This window comes from Ctenopharyngodon idella, chromosome 1 (genome assembly GCF_019924925.1).
Source record: "Ctenopharyngodon idella isolate HZGC_01 chromosome 1, HZGC01, whole genome shotgun sequence".
Taxonomy (NCBI): Eukaryota; Metazoa; Chordata; class Actinopteri; order Cypriniformes; family Xenocyprididae; genus Ctenopharyngodon; species Ctenopharyngodon idella.
The window spans coordinates 12,304,306-12,321,767 of NC_067220.1; the positions used below are offsets into that span (position 1 = coordinate 12,304,306).

Below are 17,462 nucleotides of genomic sequence, written 5' to 3' on the forward strand. Positions count from 1 at the left end.
TTGATTATTAAAATTTATTGTGTTCAGTATAAAGGTTTGGAAATAAATGTTGGGTACCGAGTAAAAACAGAGACATTTTGGTTTAAATTAAACTGTTTTGGTAGAAATACTTAGTCTGTTACACATTTTAAGATGTACCTTTAATCAAATACAGTGAAAAAAGCAGACCATACGCTGACCCAGACAATTCATATTTATGGAGAAAATAACTACAAAAAAACAAACAAAAAAACAAAACAAAAAGCTACCTGGACAGTGGTTAAAAGCATAATCCTAGTACCGTAGCAACATTACAGACTCTTAAATGAACAATCCTAAATAATTTCTTAAAAAGGACCATATTAAATCAGTGCTCTTACAGTCTGTTGAGAAATTAAATGGCAAAGTGTCCTACTGCTGAAATCAGTCACTGTCTGCCCCCTGCTGCTGAGATAGTGTATAAGAGTGTCAGGATAATAGACCATTAAAATGATTAAAATCGAAAAGAAATATAGTTTTAACCAAAAAAAAAAAAAAAAAAGCATTAGAGTGTGAATATAATAAATTCGGACCTCAACCTGTCCATTTCAGCTTTGATCCAATATGAATCAATATGACGTAAACACTTCCTTTCTCTCAACACTGTCCAATTCCCTAATGAAACACTGCCTGAGAGAAACAATCTACATTATTCAACGGATTCAAGTGCAAAACGTTTGCTAACAAATGCACAAATCACACCCACAGAAGACAGGAGATGAAAAATGCGCAAAAGTATGTGAAAAAAAATAAACAGTGTGACAATACATAATGATGTGATTTCACAAAAATACCATTTGTAAAAGTCTGAGTAACTGCAATTTAGATTTTGTGATCTGACCTCAAACTGCAGCACAAACATTCGGTCTGAAACAAAACACACACCCCCACACCCTCCATGAGGATCAGTTTTCTGCAGACGGCCGTTTACTTTTCATGCTAAACCACCGGGATATTGAGGATTTTTTCTTGACTTTTTCTTTCTTCACATCTGCAAATGCATAACACATACTTAACTGTAAGGTACATAAAGTTCATTTCAAGAGGTCATTTACTAATGGTGACCACAGTCATTTGGTTCCACAGAACATCAGTAACAGCTTCCGGGGCTTTCAGACCATTTTTATGTCATGAATTGCAAATGGTTATGACTTTTGCCCACATTTATGCATTGGTTTAATTGGGTTGGTAAATTATACATTTTTATAATAACTCATTTTAGCATTTAAAATGCAGACAGATCATTAGCCAAGGCTAGATACCTATGGTTTCCATTAGTAATCATTAAATCAAAATTGGTAGCATTACTTTTCCTTTTTGGCCTTTCAAAACATGGCATATATAAACATGCACCGAGTAATTACTCCCAAGATTCATAGCAATTTGAGTTGGTGGGCGGGGAGTTGAACAGGTGCTAGTTATTCCAAATAGCAAACTTTAGTTTCTGCATCAGTGATAGAAACTAAAAAAATAAATAAATAAAAAAAAAAGCTGGGTTAAAAGGTGCCAACAATATTGTGCAATTAATGCATGTTTTTAAAAATCAGAAAACTTTCCAAGCTTTCCATATTTAGCACATCGGATACTAATGCCTTTAAATGACAATGTTGCCCTTGCCTTGGGTAAAATCTCTTGTGCAGTGAGATTTACTAAAAGGGTTTACAATTACACACTAAATATATCCGTTTATATTATTATGTTGACTAGAAACAGACACTAAACATTAGTAATAATAATCCTCTGTGCCATCATTGAACAAATGGTGACAATAAACAATTGTCTCTCTGTTGCCAGCCTCTTAATATTTGCAAACAGGAAGGGATGTTCATTTTGAATAATCTAACAGAATGGACTATAATAAATAGAGTTGGCTGCACATTTCTGCCTCTTTAAAATCAGAGCCAGCTGGTGCACAGTAATCAGTTTCTAGCTAGGGAAATGTAATCTAATCTATTGTACAAAAACTGCTGGGGAAATTTGTGGCAATTTATGTTAAATTCTTTACAATATTATTTATTGTTACATGTTAAACTTTTACTTCCTTTGCTCTAGTTTCTCTATATTTTTCAAAGCCTTATGAAGGGAAAAATATGTAAAACATTTTTATTCTCAGGGTTTGATGCCACATAAACACACATAATCATACTTACCGAGATCCTGCATCATCTTATTCAGCTGCTCATCCTCCTCTTCCTCCCTGTGGATGCAAGTGTAAAAAGAGCCACAAGTGTCACATTATGTAAAGGTGTTAAGTATTCAATAGCAGTCTGGTTAAATATAAATATAAACAATACAAAAGGATTAGCTTACTTTCATATTAAAATTTCCCGATAATTTACTCACCCCCATGTCATCCAAGACGTCCATGTCCTTTTCTTCAGTCGAAAAGAAATTTAGGTTTTTGATGAAAACATTTCAGGATTATTTTCCTTATAGTGAACTTCATTTGACCCCAAACGGTTGACGGTCAAAATGACAGTTTCAGTGCAGCTTCAAAGGGCTTTATTGTCTTTTTTTTTTTTTTTTTTTTTTAAATATACCAGACGAGGAATAAGGGTCTTATCTAGTGAAACGATCAGTCATTTTCTAATAAAAAAAAAAAAAAAAAAAAAAAAAAAAAGGTATATGCTTTATAAACACAAATAATCGCCTCGCAAGTTTTTTTTTTTTTTTTTTTTTTGAACGATCGTTTCGCTAGATAAGACCTTTATTCCTCGTCTGGTAGCGTTTAAAGCTGCACTGAAACTGTAATTTTGAACTTCAACCAATTGGGATCAATTGAAGTCCACTATAAGGAGAATAACCCTGGAATGTTTTCATCAAAAACCTTAAATTTCTTTTCGACTGAAGAAAGAAGTACATGGACATCTTGGATGACATGGGGGTGAGTAAATTATCAGCAAATTTTAATATGAATGTGAACTAATCCTTTAAGTATAAACAAAGAAATTAATATTTTAATGAATTGTACCTGGTCATATTGTACATAGTATTATAAAGCAAAATGTTTCATTTTTTCATCAAAATGTAGTAATTTTCAACTCTTCTGCTGATGTAAACAAGGATGTATATGCAAGAAAAAATATCCAATATCATCATCCAATCTGAACAAAATTAAATTCCAATAAACTTTTTTAAATCACTGAATGAAAGAAAGTATTCCGTTTCTTTATTTATATGATATTAAGCAGTAAGATAAGATTAGGTAAGATAAAGCGATATGATATATGATATGATATATATAATATGATCAGTGTTGGGGGTAACACATAACAAGTAACACGAGTTACATAATCAGATTACTTTCCCCAAGTAACTAGAAATGACTTTCAAATAAATAATGCAAGTTACTTTGTTTTCCCATGTATTGACTGACAGCTCTCCTGTCCCCATGTTGAGAGAAATCAGGAGTATGTGCAGAGGCGTTGTGTGTAAACATGATGGTTATAGTAGTTCTAGACTAAATGTGAGAATGCATTTACTCATCTCACTTGCACAAAGAGATATATATGAGATATATGATATGTTGCATCCTGCACACCTCAGTCTGTCTTCATCCAGCCCCTCTACTATGGCATTCCGGTCATTCACTATCTCCACAAGTTTGGCCATCAGCTCCTCCTCTCGTTTACGATCACGAAAGGTCTTCAGACTATCTACAGGATACAAAAATAATTGTATAGCTAGATTAGATTTTACATCGAATGTGATATGAAACACTTAAGTCTTTAAACAAATTAGACCTCTTGAATAAGACCCAATCAAGCTGTTTGCATTTACTACAATAGTCTACACAAAGCTTCATCAGCATTCTAAAATACAGTGACCCCAAAAAGTATGAATGCCTTAGCATTATACAAACAAAATATTAAACCAAGTGGATGATGCTAGGCTTTTTCCAGTGTCGTACCAACCTGGTTTATCCATTAGTCTCCTGAGCTCGGCCTCAACACTGGGCTGCTCTTCTTCTAGATCCTGCGTCTTGGCACTATCATAACACAATCACAGACAATAACACTGTTCAATACACAGAGCACTCAGAAATACAGGATATTCACTATCAGCTTTCAACAGTTTGCACATACATGTACACAAGCTCGGATTCACGTCTCATGTAGACCTGTTTGTTTCGGATGAGGGTAAACCAGTCCACCATTAAGTCATTCATTACTGTGTCCTCTTGTCCTTCTGAAGAAAAAAAAAAAAAAAAAAAAAAAAAGAAGAAATGAAAGATTCCTTTACATTGTTACATCGTTTCATTCGTTTACTAACAAATAATGGCTTGGTTTCACAGACAGGGCTTAGATTAAGCCAGGATTAGGCCTTAGTTCAATTAGGACATTTAAGTAGCTTTTATAAACATGCCTTAGGAAAAAAAAAAAAAAAAAAAAAAAAAAAAAAAACACCATTACTGGTGTGCATCTTGAGAAAAAACGCTGACATATCATAAAATATTTTATGATATGTCAGTGGAAGATGCTCAAAAGCTCAAAAATGCATTTTAGTCTGGGACAAAGCCTTATCTAGGAAACAGGAGGGAAAAAGTTAAGAGCTGAGAATATACATTTGTAATATTTGTCTCCACCTGCTGGAGCACCAGAGGACAACATCAGTCTCTGAATGCTTAGGTTTCAATAAGCATGTTTAAATAATGCTTAGAGCACCAAAACATTCTAAAACATAGATCCTCTTTTCTGAGTTCATCATTTCAGAGTAAGGATGAATCAACACTTTCATATAGGCATTGTTATTTAGCAAAAAAAAAAAAAAAAAAAAAAAAAAAAAAAAAAATAATAATAATAATAATAATAATAATAATAATGTTTAATATTTTAAAGTTTAATGAAAGTCACCATGAAATCAAAATTGACAAATCTGGTTTTTTTTAGTTTTTTTTTTATATTGCATTATTATTATAAATGATTTGTCCATGCACATTTTTTTTTAAATTAATTTGCCCTTGTAATCTTTAGTCAAAATATCTTCCCCCTCCCTCTAACAGCGACATCATCTCTTCTCTTCTCTGATGATGTGTTTACTGGCACGAGGGTGGGACAACCTGTCACTGACAAGAGAGCACAGCAATTGACCCTTTTCACATTCTCAGAAGAGGAAGTCCAATAGCAACAAAAAAAAAAAATTCAGAGTTTCCACAACTTTCCAAAAGAAGGAAAAAAAACATTGAGAGATTGATTACGTTGGTTAGAAGAGAGAAAACTGTCAAATTTGAACTTCACTGCCTCAGCCATTGTATTAGAAACACCCTCGCAGCAGCATTCATTTGTTGTTTTTTTTTTGGCATTTTCTGACAAGGTAATATAATACAATGTGTGTATTACATTTTTTAAATATGAAAATATGAAAAACTAGATTTATGATGTTGATAACTGAAAATGCATCAGTCTGAGAAAACAGTCCATTCCAAATGACAATAATAAAAAAAAAAAAAAAAAAAAAAAAAAAAAAACACACCTCAAACAAAATCCAGTAATAACCTACATTTTTTTTCTTGTTCAAGAAGCCGTTTTACTTGGATATGTCTCACATTAGGGAAGGAAAGACGATCACAGCAAGTCGCTACTGAAATTTTAAAAATGTGATGACCCCTACCATTTTGAGCACTGTTGATCGGATTCTTAAACACCTCTGATTGGCCACTACGTTCATGCACTCAACAGATATGTCTATGATTGGCTACAAGGATCAATGCTTCAAAAACATGTTGACAAAACAATAGACATCTTTGACCCTCTTCACTGAGCGCTTCCACAGATACACACAGGAGCGTTTGAAAGCAGATAGACGGATCCGCTGATAGACGCCTGCTTTAGATCCAATAGATTTACTTCTCAGTAAAATAATTCTTCCTTTGTCACGCGAGTCTATGTATTCCTCCATTTTATTTGATTAACTGCAAAATGTGAGATGTTTTTAGAGTGTGTGTGTGTTTTTGTACAGACCCTCGTCACATTGTCTGAGTTGTTTTTCCAGCTCTACTCCTCTTTTCTGCAACTCGTTCATATTCATCTCAATCTCCTTCAGTTCTTTCTGGATGTCTTCTTTCGGAATATAACCCGGCTAAAGCAAACAGACAATATATCAAATGTGAACTTTTGCACAAATTACTTTGTACTTTTATTCAATGCTTTTTTTTAGTCTCTCTGAGGAACTGAATAGAGTCTGGGCTTACTACGAAGTCACTCTATTTTGATTCTAACAGTCTATTTAAAGATAACTGTGCCCCAAAGGTCCTTTTCACTCTCCAAAACAGTCTAAATAGGCCCCTTGACAAAATAATCCCTCAACACTCACACACATCAGCGCAGACAGAAATGCACAAGACCAGATAACACATGTAATTATTGTTTTGACACACACCTTGTGCGATTTGTGAGTTTCAGTCCCTGAGGGACTAACAGGAGATACACTGCTGCCACTGCTGGAGTCTGGAAGAAAGACAGAGAGGAAAACAGACAGATGAATGGAGAAATTGAGAAAAAAAAAAAAATGCAAACAGTGCTCCTTTATTCATGTTAACGCAATTCATATTAACGTTAACATATTAATGCAAGTTTGGCTGTACCTGGCACCCTTACAGAAAGTATCATGGTATTGTCTTGGTTTTTGGACACAGTACCATGTATATAAGTTGATTACATTAAGCTGATATTCTTTGAAATATCTTTGAAGGACTGCGTGTATATCCTGATGTGTGAATATATGGTAATCATACGCTGCAAAAATATCCTTAAATCAGTATCTTGATCTTGCTTCACAGTAAACAAGATATATTTACCCGAGAAGCAAAATTGTACTAGTTTTCAGCAGTGTTGTTATTGTTAATTAAAATCATTAAAAACTGTTTTCAGTGATTGCACACTCTAAAAACTGCTGGGTTAAAAATAACCTAAGTTGGGTTGGAAATGGACAAACCCAGCATTTGGTTTGTTTTAACCCAGCGGTTGGGTTAAATGTTGCCCAACCTGCTGGGTACTTTTATTTAACTCAAATATTGTTTAAAAATTACTGTATTGCTTGCTTAAAATGAAGTATGTTGAAAATTAACATTTATTAATAAGTTTAATGAAGAATAATTAAATGATAACATTTAATAAATTGCTTTTTAATAAATGTTTACCTTTTGATTATTAATGTTGCCTCTAGTAATTATGTGTCTGATTTTTAATTTCCAACCCATTTTGGGTTTATTTTAAGACAGCAATATAATAATTTTTAAACAGTAGTTGGGTTAAATAAAACTGCCCAGCACGTTGGGCAAACATTTAACCCAACCGCTGAGTTAAAATTACACAATCGCTGGGTCCATTTTCAACCCAACTTAGGTTGCTTTTAACCCAGCATTTTTTAGTGTAATAAAGCTAAAATAAAACAAAACAAAAATGTTATGAAAAACTTAAAGGAACCTTAAAGGAAAATTAGAAATGTTACATTAGCAACTATTGGAAATAAACAATATGAAGTACTAAAATGACTAAAACTGAAATACTAATGAAAAAAAATTAAATGAAAATGACAAAAATCCCAAACCAAGATTACTAAAAACTAAAATTAATATAAAAAAGGTGGACTCCAAATATTAAATTCTATAATAGTATATAATAGGGGGAAAAAAAAACTGATTTTCAGAGGAAGTATTTTAACTTAACTGTGGTATTTAAGCACAGATCTATACAATTAATTTATTATAAGCACAACCCTCACATTTTTTTTTTTTTTAATTTTATTATAAACTCACATATTTTAGGCTTACAAGCTTATGCTTAAACCCCTTTTATAAAATTCATTGCTTTAATTATTTGTTGTGTGACCTCCACTTTTGAATATAGAAATATTTGACAAGTCCATTTCCTCACATTTCCTAAGGTCTTACCACTAGGTTTAGGCCCATTTTTCATCGGACTAGGTGAGGGCGCTTTGGGGGAGCTGATGCTAATGGTGATGCTGGTGGTAGATGGAGCAGGAATGGATGTTGTGGTGATTCCCAGACTTGATGTCCGTGGAGAAGAAGCTGCTTCCGGCCTCTTGGAGGGTGAGCCGGTGCTTTCTATAGAACTGGCAGATCTAATAAAGAGGAAACAAGACAAAGATATTAAACTTTTCTGCTGTGTTTCTGAGCCACTAAACGTTTAGCATCGCTTCTCTCACCTCTGACGGGTGAAAGTTTGGGAGGGTAAGGGCAGGAATTTAAAGGGGGTAGTTACAGGTGAAAGATCTTCATGGGGTAAGTGCTTGTGCAATGAGCTCTATCGCTCTGGGCACTTTCAGATACGACCCACCGCTGGTCTTATTGGGCGCAGCGGGTTTACACCCCCATCAAGAGAACCAATCACAAGAGAGTATGAAGAAGTGGGAGGGACAGACCTTCTGGAGAACGAAGCGGTTAATCAATGAAGAGCAGGATGATTTGGTTAGGGAAATCATATAGAGAAGATAATTTTACTGAGAAAGAACATGACTTAAAATGATTCATCTATTCACTGTACACTAAAGAACAAGGCAGCATTAGTACAAAGATCAGAAGCTGGTTTCATTTGGAGAGACGATGGAAATCAGCAAACTTACTTCACAGGCTTGAGCATGGACCTCCAGCCAGATGGAGCTGTATCATTTTCTGAAATTACATCAAAAGATTTGAATTATAGCTAAACAGCTTATAAAGTTTACATACATCTTTTTACCGACCCAAACTTTTTAACAATAGTGTATTTTATACCTCGAAATCGTATAAACCTCAAATGGAAACGTGACATGACATTTTATATTAATATTTTTATAATAATAGAAAATGTCATGTTTCTATTTGAGGTTTTGAGGTTTTTTTTCTTTCACAGGAATGTGTTGATCAAAAACCAACAAAAGCTTTTGATACTGATTTTGAACACATCCTAGTTTAAAGTCACTCTAAAGTGAGGATTTCACACATCTATATTAAATATCGTATCAAAAAGGTACAGAAAAGTCAAATCCATCAAGCAAAACTCTCTCTGCAAACAATCAATAAGACCAAGCTCTGTAAATTATCAATCTAGAAATGACAGTGTATTGGTGAGTTCGTCTTCCTCACCCTTGCTGTTGGACGACAGCGTGCTCACAGGCCTGGGTAAGGTTGTATCTTTGATCCAGAATGGTGCTGTAGCAGTGGGGGTAATAGGTTTCACGTCGATATCCGGTGCTTTGAGACGCACCCTACTAAAGGTGCCTTTAGCACCCGATTCCACAGGGGAAACATTACTATGGAAACCAAAGTGAGAGGAGAACGTGTTAATGGATGTGTATTTGTACACTAACACGTCAACAAACACTTCAACATGGATTTAAACAATACTCGAGTACATATAGAGGGTATAATTCTATTTTTATCATGATCCTTATATACTTCGACCCAATGAAAATAAGTGAAGGCCAACTATGTAGATGAATGTAGCTCACCTGACACTTGCTTTCAGCCCAACTGGACTCGGAGATGAGTTGTTGTTATTTTTTTCCACCATCACCATCTTTCCGATCACAGCCTTGGCTTTCTCTTTTTCATTCTCCTTCTCTTTTTCTGCATCCTGTGTTTTTGCCAAGTCTCCCACCTGTAGCAGGACTTTGCTTTTACCTGCTCCGGCTCCTGCAGTGATTTTAGGCGTTGTACTCTCTGTTGTAGGAGTTTTAAGACTTGCTGGGCTCACAGATGTAGTTGAGGTGTATGATGAGGTGTATGATGAGGTGCTCTTACTGGCAGGCACAGTACTGCTGGGACTGCTGCTGGACTCAAAGAATCTAACCAAGAAAACAAAAACAATATTAAAGTTCGGGTCAGTACAATTAGCTGAACATTTAGTCAAGTTATGGTCTATAACCGATAAATGGCCAACATTAAATCCCCCAAATCTTCTTTTGTGTTCAGCCAAGCAAAGAAACTCATCCAACTTGAGCGTGAGTAAATGAGGACAATTTTCATTTTTGGGTGAACAAACCCTTTAAGGGTACATTTACATGAAAACGATCTACTAAAAACGGAAATGTTTTTCCTTTGCATTTTTGAAAGGTTTCATGTAAAGATGACAACGTGGTCAAAAACGATCCCCGTTCACACGGATCCACAAAAACGATTAAAAACGCTTTATTACACTGCCAGGCCAGTTGATGGCGACATCACTTTGTAAAGAAACACTATGTGCCTATAGACTGAACATGTAATACACATGCCGTCACTGTTTTCATAAATGTGCATTTTTTTTAGTTTACATGGAGACTTTCAAAAAGTTTGCATTTTCAGGCTCCAAATCGCTGTTGTCATGTAAATGAACAGCCAAAATGCATAAAGTGTTGAAAACTGTGTCGTGTAAATAATAAATTAAAAGTTGTAACTTGATACTAATAAATTAAAAGTATAAAAGACTAAGGGTGACCAAGCTTTTGCAGTTGCGGCTCCTAGGTTGTGGAATGTGCTTCCAGTTGGCGTGAGATCTTCCCCCACATTGGACACTTTTAAATCTAGCCTAAAGACTCATTTATTTTCTTTAGCTTATGATGTTGCCTGAATTATATAGGGGGTTTTTGAGGGGTTTATGGCCTTGCATCTTGCATGCTTTATATTTTATCTTATGTATTAGTTTATTATCTTTTATCTTTTGTGTAAAATTGTACAGCACTTTGGTACAACACACGTTGTTTTTAAATGTGCTTTATAAATAAACGTGAACTTGAACGTAACATTAGCAGACATGACACTAAATACAATCTTTGAAATACAATCCAACAATCTGATATTAGTGGTTTAAGAATTTATCATATATTTTATGTAATTTATTACTATTAAGGTACTTTTATAGTACTATATTTTCAGTTTAGCTTACATTTTTTTGTCATTTTGTTATGCATTTAGTGTTTTTTATTAGCTTTTTTTTCTATGTATTTTCTTTTTTTTTTTTTTATTCTATATAGCTTTCATTTATTTTTATTTGAGTTTTAGTTTTAGTCATTTTGGTACTTTAACTTAAACATATTTAAGTTAACTGACAAGGCAAAATTTCTATTTTTATTCAAGTTTTTTAATATTTATACACTATATTGCCAAAAGTATTGGGACACCCCTCCAAATCATTGAATTCAGGTGTTCCAACAAAGCCACTGGAAGTCAAGCCTGCAACCTTTAGCCAAAAAAGCGTAACGGCTAATGCTAACGCTACGCCTCTGGCGGTACGCAGGGAAGGAGACAAGAGGCTGTTTTTTGAATGGATGTCAATGGATGAGAGGCTTCACTATGCTCATTAAACAGCTTTTGTGGGGAAATAGCTAATTATTTAATTAATCGACAGCCTGTTTGCTAATCTTCAGCATGTTTTACACTAAACAATACTTTAGTTGGGAACTATATGTAGATTTTAGCTTGATAAAAATGTATTTTTTTAAGAGAAGGCAGACTAGGGAATGTTGCGACTGATGTCACTGCCATTACACGATAGGCTGAGAGGTGCCGCACATGATTAAGTTAGCCGTTACGCTTTCTCCAATGGTAAGAGATACAGACCCTCTCATCTCCCTATAATATACAATCTCTGGTTCCAATCACTTCCATGGCCACAGGTGTATAAAATCAAGCACCTACGCATTCAGACTGCTTCTACAAACATTTGTGAAAGAATGGGTCGCTCTCAGGAGCTCAGTGAATTAAAGCGTGGTACCGTGATAGGTTGCCACCTGTGCAATAAGTCCATTTGTGAAATTTCCTCACTACTAAATATTCCACGATCAACTGTTAGAGGTATCATAAAGTGGAAGCAATTGGGAACAACAGCAACTCAGCCACGAAGTGGCAGAGCAGGGGTCAGCGCATGCTGAGGCACACAGTGCAGAGTCAATAGCTACAGACCTCCAAACTTCATGTGGCCTTCAAATTAGCTCAAGAACAGTGTGTAGAGAGCTTCATGGAATGGGTTTCCATGGCTGAGCAGCTGCATCCAAGCCTTACATCACCAAGTGCAATGCAAAGCATTGGGTGTAGTGGTGTAAAGCACACCGCCACTGGACTCTAGAGCAGTGGAGACGTGTTCTCTGGAGTGACGAATCACACTTCTCTGTCTGCCTGGGTTTGGCGGTTGCCAGGAGAATGGTACTTGCCTGACTGCATTGTGCCAAGTGTAAAGTTTGGTGGAGGGGGGATTATGGTGTGGGGTTGTTTTTCAGGGGTTGGGTTTGGCCCCTTAGTTCCAGTGAAAGGAACTCTTAATGCTTCAGCATACCAAAACATTTTGGACAATTTCATGCTCCCAACTTTGTGGGAACAGTTTGGGGATGGCCCCTTCCTGTTCCAACATGACTGTGCACCAGTGCTCAAAGCAAGGTCCATAAAGACATGGATGGTGTGGAGGAACTTGACTGGCCTGCACAGAGTCCAGACCTCAACCCGATAGAATTAGAGTGGAGACTGTGAGCCAGGCCTTCTCGCCAACATCACATCACAAAAAAAAAAAAAAAAAAAAAATAAAAATCCCAAAAACACACTTCTAAGCCTTGTGGAAAGCCTTCCCAGAAGAGTTGAGGCTATTATAGCTACAAAGAGTGGGCCAACTCCATATTAAACCCTACAGATTAAGAATGGGATGTCATTAAAGTTCATGTGCACGTAAATGCAGGCGTCCCAAAACTTTTGGCAATATAGTGTAATTTCTTTCAACTTTATTTCAAACTGAAAATTATTTTTAATTGTTTTATTTTATATTAACAACACTGGTCCCAAATGCAAGAGAAACACACTTACACTGTCAGTCAGTACTGGTCACAAACTATTTTATCCAAAATATAAATATTTTTATAAATAGAATATCAGAATACTAAACCAAAAGATATTCACCTCTTTCTGGCTTCTTGGTTCTTCTGTGCACTGTTGCTTACAGCTTTAAGAGGCTCCGTGGGTGTTCTGGGGTTAAAGGAGGTTTTCAGAGTAGTCGTCTCTGGTGTCGGAGTTGTTTTTGGTGCTGGTGTTGTAGTTGTTTTTGGTGCTGGTGCTGTAGTTGTTTTTGGTGCTGGTGCTGGTGTTGGAGTTGTTTTTGGTGCTGGTGCTGGTGTTGGTGTTGGAGTTGTTTTTGGTGCTGGCGTGAGCTGAACCGCTGGAGTAGGTGTGACATCTAACCCACGGGTGGGTGTACGGTCAGTTTTATTGGCCAGCCAACCCGGTTTAGATGCGTTAGGTGTTAAACCAGCTTTTCCAGTACCTCCACCTGATGCATTCTGGTCAGTCTTGGTTATAAAGGTAGACTGCGTCTTTGGTGGAGGCACCGTGATGTGTGTGGTCGGTATGGTTACAGGCTTCTCTGTGCTTGTGTGTGTCTTGCAGATGAAAGTGCCTGGTTCTTTTCCAGCCTTGTAGGTGCCAGAGAGAAGAATAGTGGAACACTCTCTGCATCTGTTGAAAAGGGAGGTTGAAATGAACAAAACAATCCAGACTTAAACATGGAAGAAACCGTGCAGTTGCAATTGCCGGTCCCAAACTCTGGAAGAGTCTCCCGATTCATATTAGAATGAGATAATCTTCTTCCAAAGATTTAATTTTTCCGCATTTTTTTCTATGTAGTTATGGCAACTAGTAAATACACTAAGTTTTGTCATGCTGGTTACAATTAGCCCCGCATTAGTTTGTGCCCTGCTCACCCCTATTTGCACTACCTTTTAGTCATGGCAAAAACATTGTACTAAATGATCAGGTGACAAATCACAATGAACTATAGCTGACGAACAGCAAGCTATTACTGACAGGCAGCTATTATAAAAATGTTTCCCACATTACACTGCACACATGAAATCATTGTGATGTAAATTCAAGCATGATTCACTAGTCATGTGAGGTGGATGCATTTGCATAGATGTGCTAATTTTACCCTTAAAGTTAAAAATAAATTAATAAAAGGAACAATGGCTCAAAAAAAAAAAAAAAAAAAAAAAAAATAATAATAATAATAATAATAATAATAATAATAATAATAGAAGTGACTTACTTAAAGCAGTTCCTGTGGTACAGTTTCCCATCTACTAGGTGGCGCTGCACAAGATGAACATGTTGGTTACACATGCTACAGCTGCTGCTCAGAGATCCTGATTTATTGGCACGTTCAGCCAAAACTTCTCTCTGGAAATGACAAAAACAAAAGATCAATTAGTCACTGTGCAAACACCTCAATTTTATATATATATATTATATATATATATATATATATATATATATATATATATATATATATATATATATATACATATATATATATACATATATATATATATATATATATATATATATATATATATATATATATATATATATATATATATATATATATATATATATATATATATATATATATATATATCTATCTCAAGTAATCAATAATGAGCAAAACAATACTGACGTATCATCTCAGAATAATGTAACCTAAGACAAGGGCAGTGTCTCGTAACACACTCCACAAAAATACAGAACTGTCAAACAGTTTAAAGTTCCTATACGAGTTGACAGATGTCAGATGAGTTACATATTGTACCTTATTTTCATTTGCGGGTTTAGGTGTCTTATTCTCTGTGGCTGGTTTAGGTGAGGCAAAAACTTTAGCTGTGACAGGTTGGTTCTTCTTCTCAGATGGCGCTTCATTAGACTCTTCAGCTGGTCTTTTAATTCCCGCCATACCTCCAACTGCACATCCAAAGAGTCAAATGTTTTAGCAATGCTAAAAATGACCACATGGTAAACATGCTGTTTTTAAAGAGGACCTCTTATGCTTTTTTTTTTTTTTTTTTTTTTTTTTTTTACATTTTCAACTTTCTTTAGTGTGTAATGTTGCTGTTTGAGCATGAAAAAAAAATCTGCAAAATTACAAAGCACAAAGTCACTCCAAAGAGAGTTATTCTCTATATCAGTGCGCACTGTTTCTGAACTCCTTGAAACGTCTTGATTGTAGTCTTGCATTTTCCTATTCGAGTTGGGTTAGTAGTGTGTTGAAATTCTAAGTAATGGAAAGTGGAGTGAGATTTCCCCAAACACGCTTGAAGATGTTGTCCAATCACAACACACTGGTGCACAATCAGAGCACATTGCACTTTTCGAAAGGAGGGGCTTCATAAAGACAGGAAGTAAACTGGGCTGCGCTTCCCAAAACATCATATTGCCACCAATGCTCTTTACCATCAACTTGGCTCACAATGCTTTTGAGAAACGCAGCCCAGAGCATTACTGACAGACTGGGAAGAGAGGTGCTGTAACAATGTAAAATATGTGAAAAATGTGTTTTTTGAACATTCAAAACCCCCAAAACAAAATCAAGACTTTGTATAGGACATAATGGGTCCTCTTTAAGTGAAGGGTGTAATTTCCGTACCACTAGTTGCACCAAATGGAATTGCCATTTCACATTATACTACTTTTTATATCATCCTTTATTTATACTGTTCTTTTTTTGAACATAGCCTTTAAATCAACATTAAGTTTTGTTTAATGACTTCTGTGGATATCTGTATATCTGAAAACAATTATAACTTCTGTAAATTGTGTGGGTAACAGCTTTGCAGCAAAAGTAGTGATATTTGTGCGTGTATATGCGCATGTCTTACTGGGAGAGCGTCCATGGAAATAATTGTAGTACTGGGACACATAGGTCAGAATGCTGAGCCGATCAGGCACTTTTAGAGCCACCATGTCTTCGGCATCCAGCAGGGCAGGTATACCCAACTCCTTCTCTGCCACCTCGAAAGCCTGGTTTAAAAAAAAAAAAAAAAAAAAAAAAAAAAAAAAAAAAAATGAATGAGAGGGGTAAGAATTACACAAGAGGGATTTAGCTCTCACCATTAAGGGTGTTTCAGTGTGTGTGCATGTACAATATCGCTGAAACATCTCTGTGGCAGAACAATTGGAGGATTTCCTTTTGGAAGCCTTTTTAAATTAAATATGCTCCTTTTATAAAGTGCTAGACCTGCAAAAATCATTCCAAATTTTAAGATGTTTGATATCTGCAGGCTGCAAAAGGGAAAGAACACAACTGATACAGTCTGTTGATGAATATTAACTTATAGAACAGACAAGGGGAACAAGACAATAATATTACATTTAAAACCCGGAACACACCAAGCCGACGGTCGGCCGTCAGGCAGTTTTTGTTCATCGGCCGACTAAGTTTTCTAAGTGTGTTCCGCACCGTCGGCTGAAGTTGGTCCTCGTCGGCTTTTTTTTGGCCGATTCGACATATTGAATCAGCGTCGGAGCTCGTTGGTCACTCGGGCCATCTGACCATTCTGATTGGCTGTTCAGTTACTGCCACCTGCTGGTACAGAAAGGCATTTCTTCTTACGCAGGCGCAGAATGGACATGTCGATCGTCGGTTTGGTGTGTCAAGGCCACTTTGGACCCAGACGCTTCTGACGTGAGCCAACCTCGCAGTCTGCTTTCGTTGCCACTAGTTTGTCGGTGTCGGCTTGTTGTGTTCCGGGCTTAAAGGCACAATATGTAACTTTTCGCCACTAGAGGTCGCCTGTTCAAAACAAAGAAGTAGCTTGATGACGCAGAGATTGAACGTGGAATAATGGGAGATGTCGTCTTCACCTCAAAGCCGGTGGAAAAGAACCTTGACAGGACTTGGGCAGACATCATGTTCATGGATGAGATTATTAACGTCACTGTAATATGAAGCAGAGCAGGATCGAGTGCTGTGGTAGCTGAATGAGGCCGCTGGAGCGATTGCTAATGAGAGACGAGCGCAACACACGTCTCAAGAGCAGTGGAGCTTTTATTATGCCACAGTTGCTGCTTCCACTTCTTCCGGTCAAGCGCTTCTTCCGCAGCGCTGTTTGATTATATTAGATACATTTGAGTGTGTTGGAAATGATGTTATAACGTTACTCTGTGTGTTCGCTCGGCGGCTGCTGTGAGACACTTGTTGCACACTGCAGTAAGCTAGATCGATTAATATAATCAGGAAAACGAGATTCAAACAATAAAACTAAACGTGTTGAGCTATATAACAATGAGTTTTCTGTCAATAAATGTATCCAAACAGTTGTTCCCTTGTCTAATAAAACATAATATTTTAAAACGTTTTTGGTGTTTCCATGGTATTTACAAAATAAAACCGGAAATCAAGGGTAAAGAGGGTATGACGTCACTAATAGGTGATGCACGGACAGTCGGACACATCCATGTCCTGGTTAAAATTGCTTATTTCTCTGGATTTAAACATTCTTGGAAACATATGGGATACACAAGTACACAAGTCAACAAAATATATAACATTGTTCTAGTGGTTTTTGGATATTTGAATCCAAAAATCTTACATATTGTGCCTTTAAGTTTTTTTTTTTTTTTTTTTTTTTAAACAAATTAAACAACTATATTACTGCTTTTATCAGCTCTTATAAAGAACATATTGATTGATTAACTATTAAAACTGAGGAAGCTG

The 17,462-nt window shown here is 36.1% G+C and overlaps 1 protein-coding gene across 2 annotated transcripts in view; it reads right to left on the reverse strand.

The window, feature by feature from the left end:
• micall2b (mical-like 2b) overlaps nt 1-17,462 on the reverse strand; it is a 20,353-nt gene continuing 2,891 nt past the window's right edge. The window contains exons 3-18 of one of the 2 annotated variants that reach the window (XM_051889014.1): nt 15,625-15,766; nt 14,562-14,710; nt 14,022-14,152; nt 13,096-13,432; nt 12,881-13,059; nt 9,469-9,804; nt 9,104-9,270; nt 8,602-8,650; nt 7,910-8,100; nt 6,397-6,464; nt 5,979-6,096; nt 4,104-4,206; nt 3,933-4,006; nt 3,560-3,674; nt 2,169-2,215; nt 1-1,009 (exon numbers count right to left, since the gene is read on the reverse strand). In XM_051889014.1, the coding sequence (XP_051744974.1) occupies nt 924-1,009; nt 2,169-2,215; nt 3,560-3,674; nt 3,933-4,006; nt 4,104-4,206; nt 5,979-6,096; nt 6,397-6,464; nt 7,910-8,100; nt 8,602-8,650; nt 9,104-9,270; nt 9,469-9,804; nt 12,881-13,059; nt 13,096-13,432; nt 14,022-14,152; nt 14,562-14,710; nt 15,625-15,766 (2,292 nt within the window). In that variant the 3' untranslated portion in view covers nt 1-923. Of the gene's footprint in view, nt 1,010-2,168; nt 2,216-3,559; nt 3,675-3,932; nt 4,007-4,103; nt 4,207-5,978; nt 6,097-6,396; nt 6,465-7,909; nt 8,101-8,601; nt 8,651-9,103; nt 9,271-9,468; nt 9,805-12,880; nt 13,433-14,021; nt 14,153-14,561; nt 14,711-15,624; nt 15,767-17,462 lie in introns of both variants that reach the window. The other variant, XM_051889005.1, reaches the window with a different exon arrangement.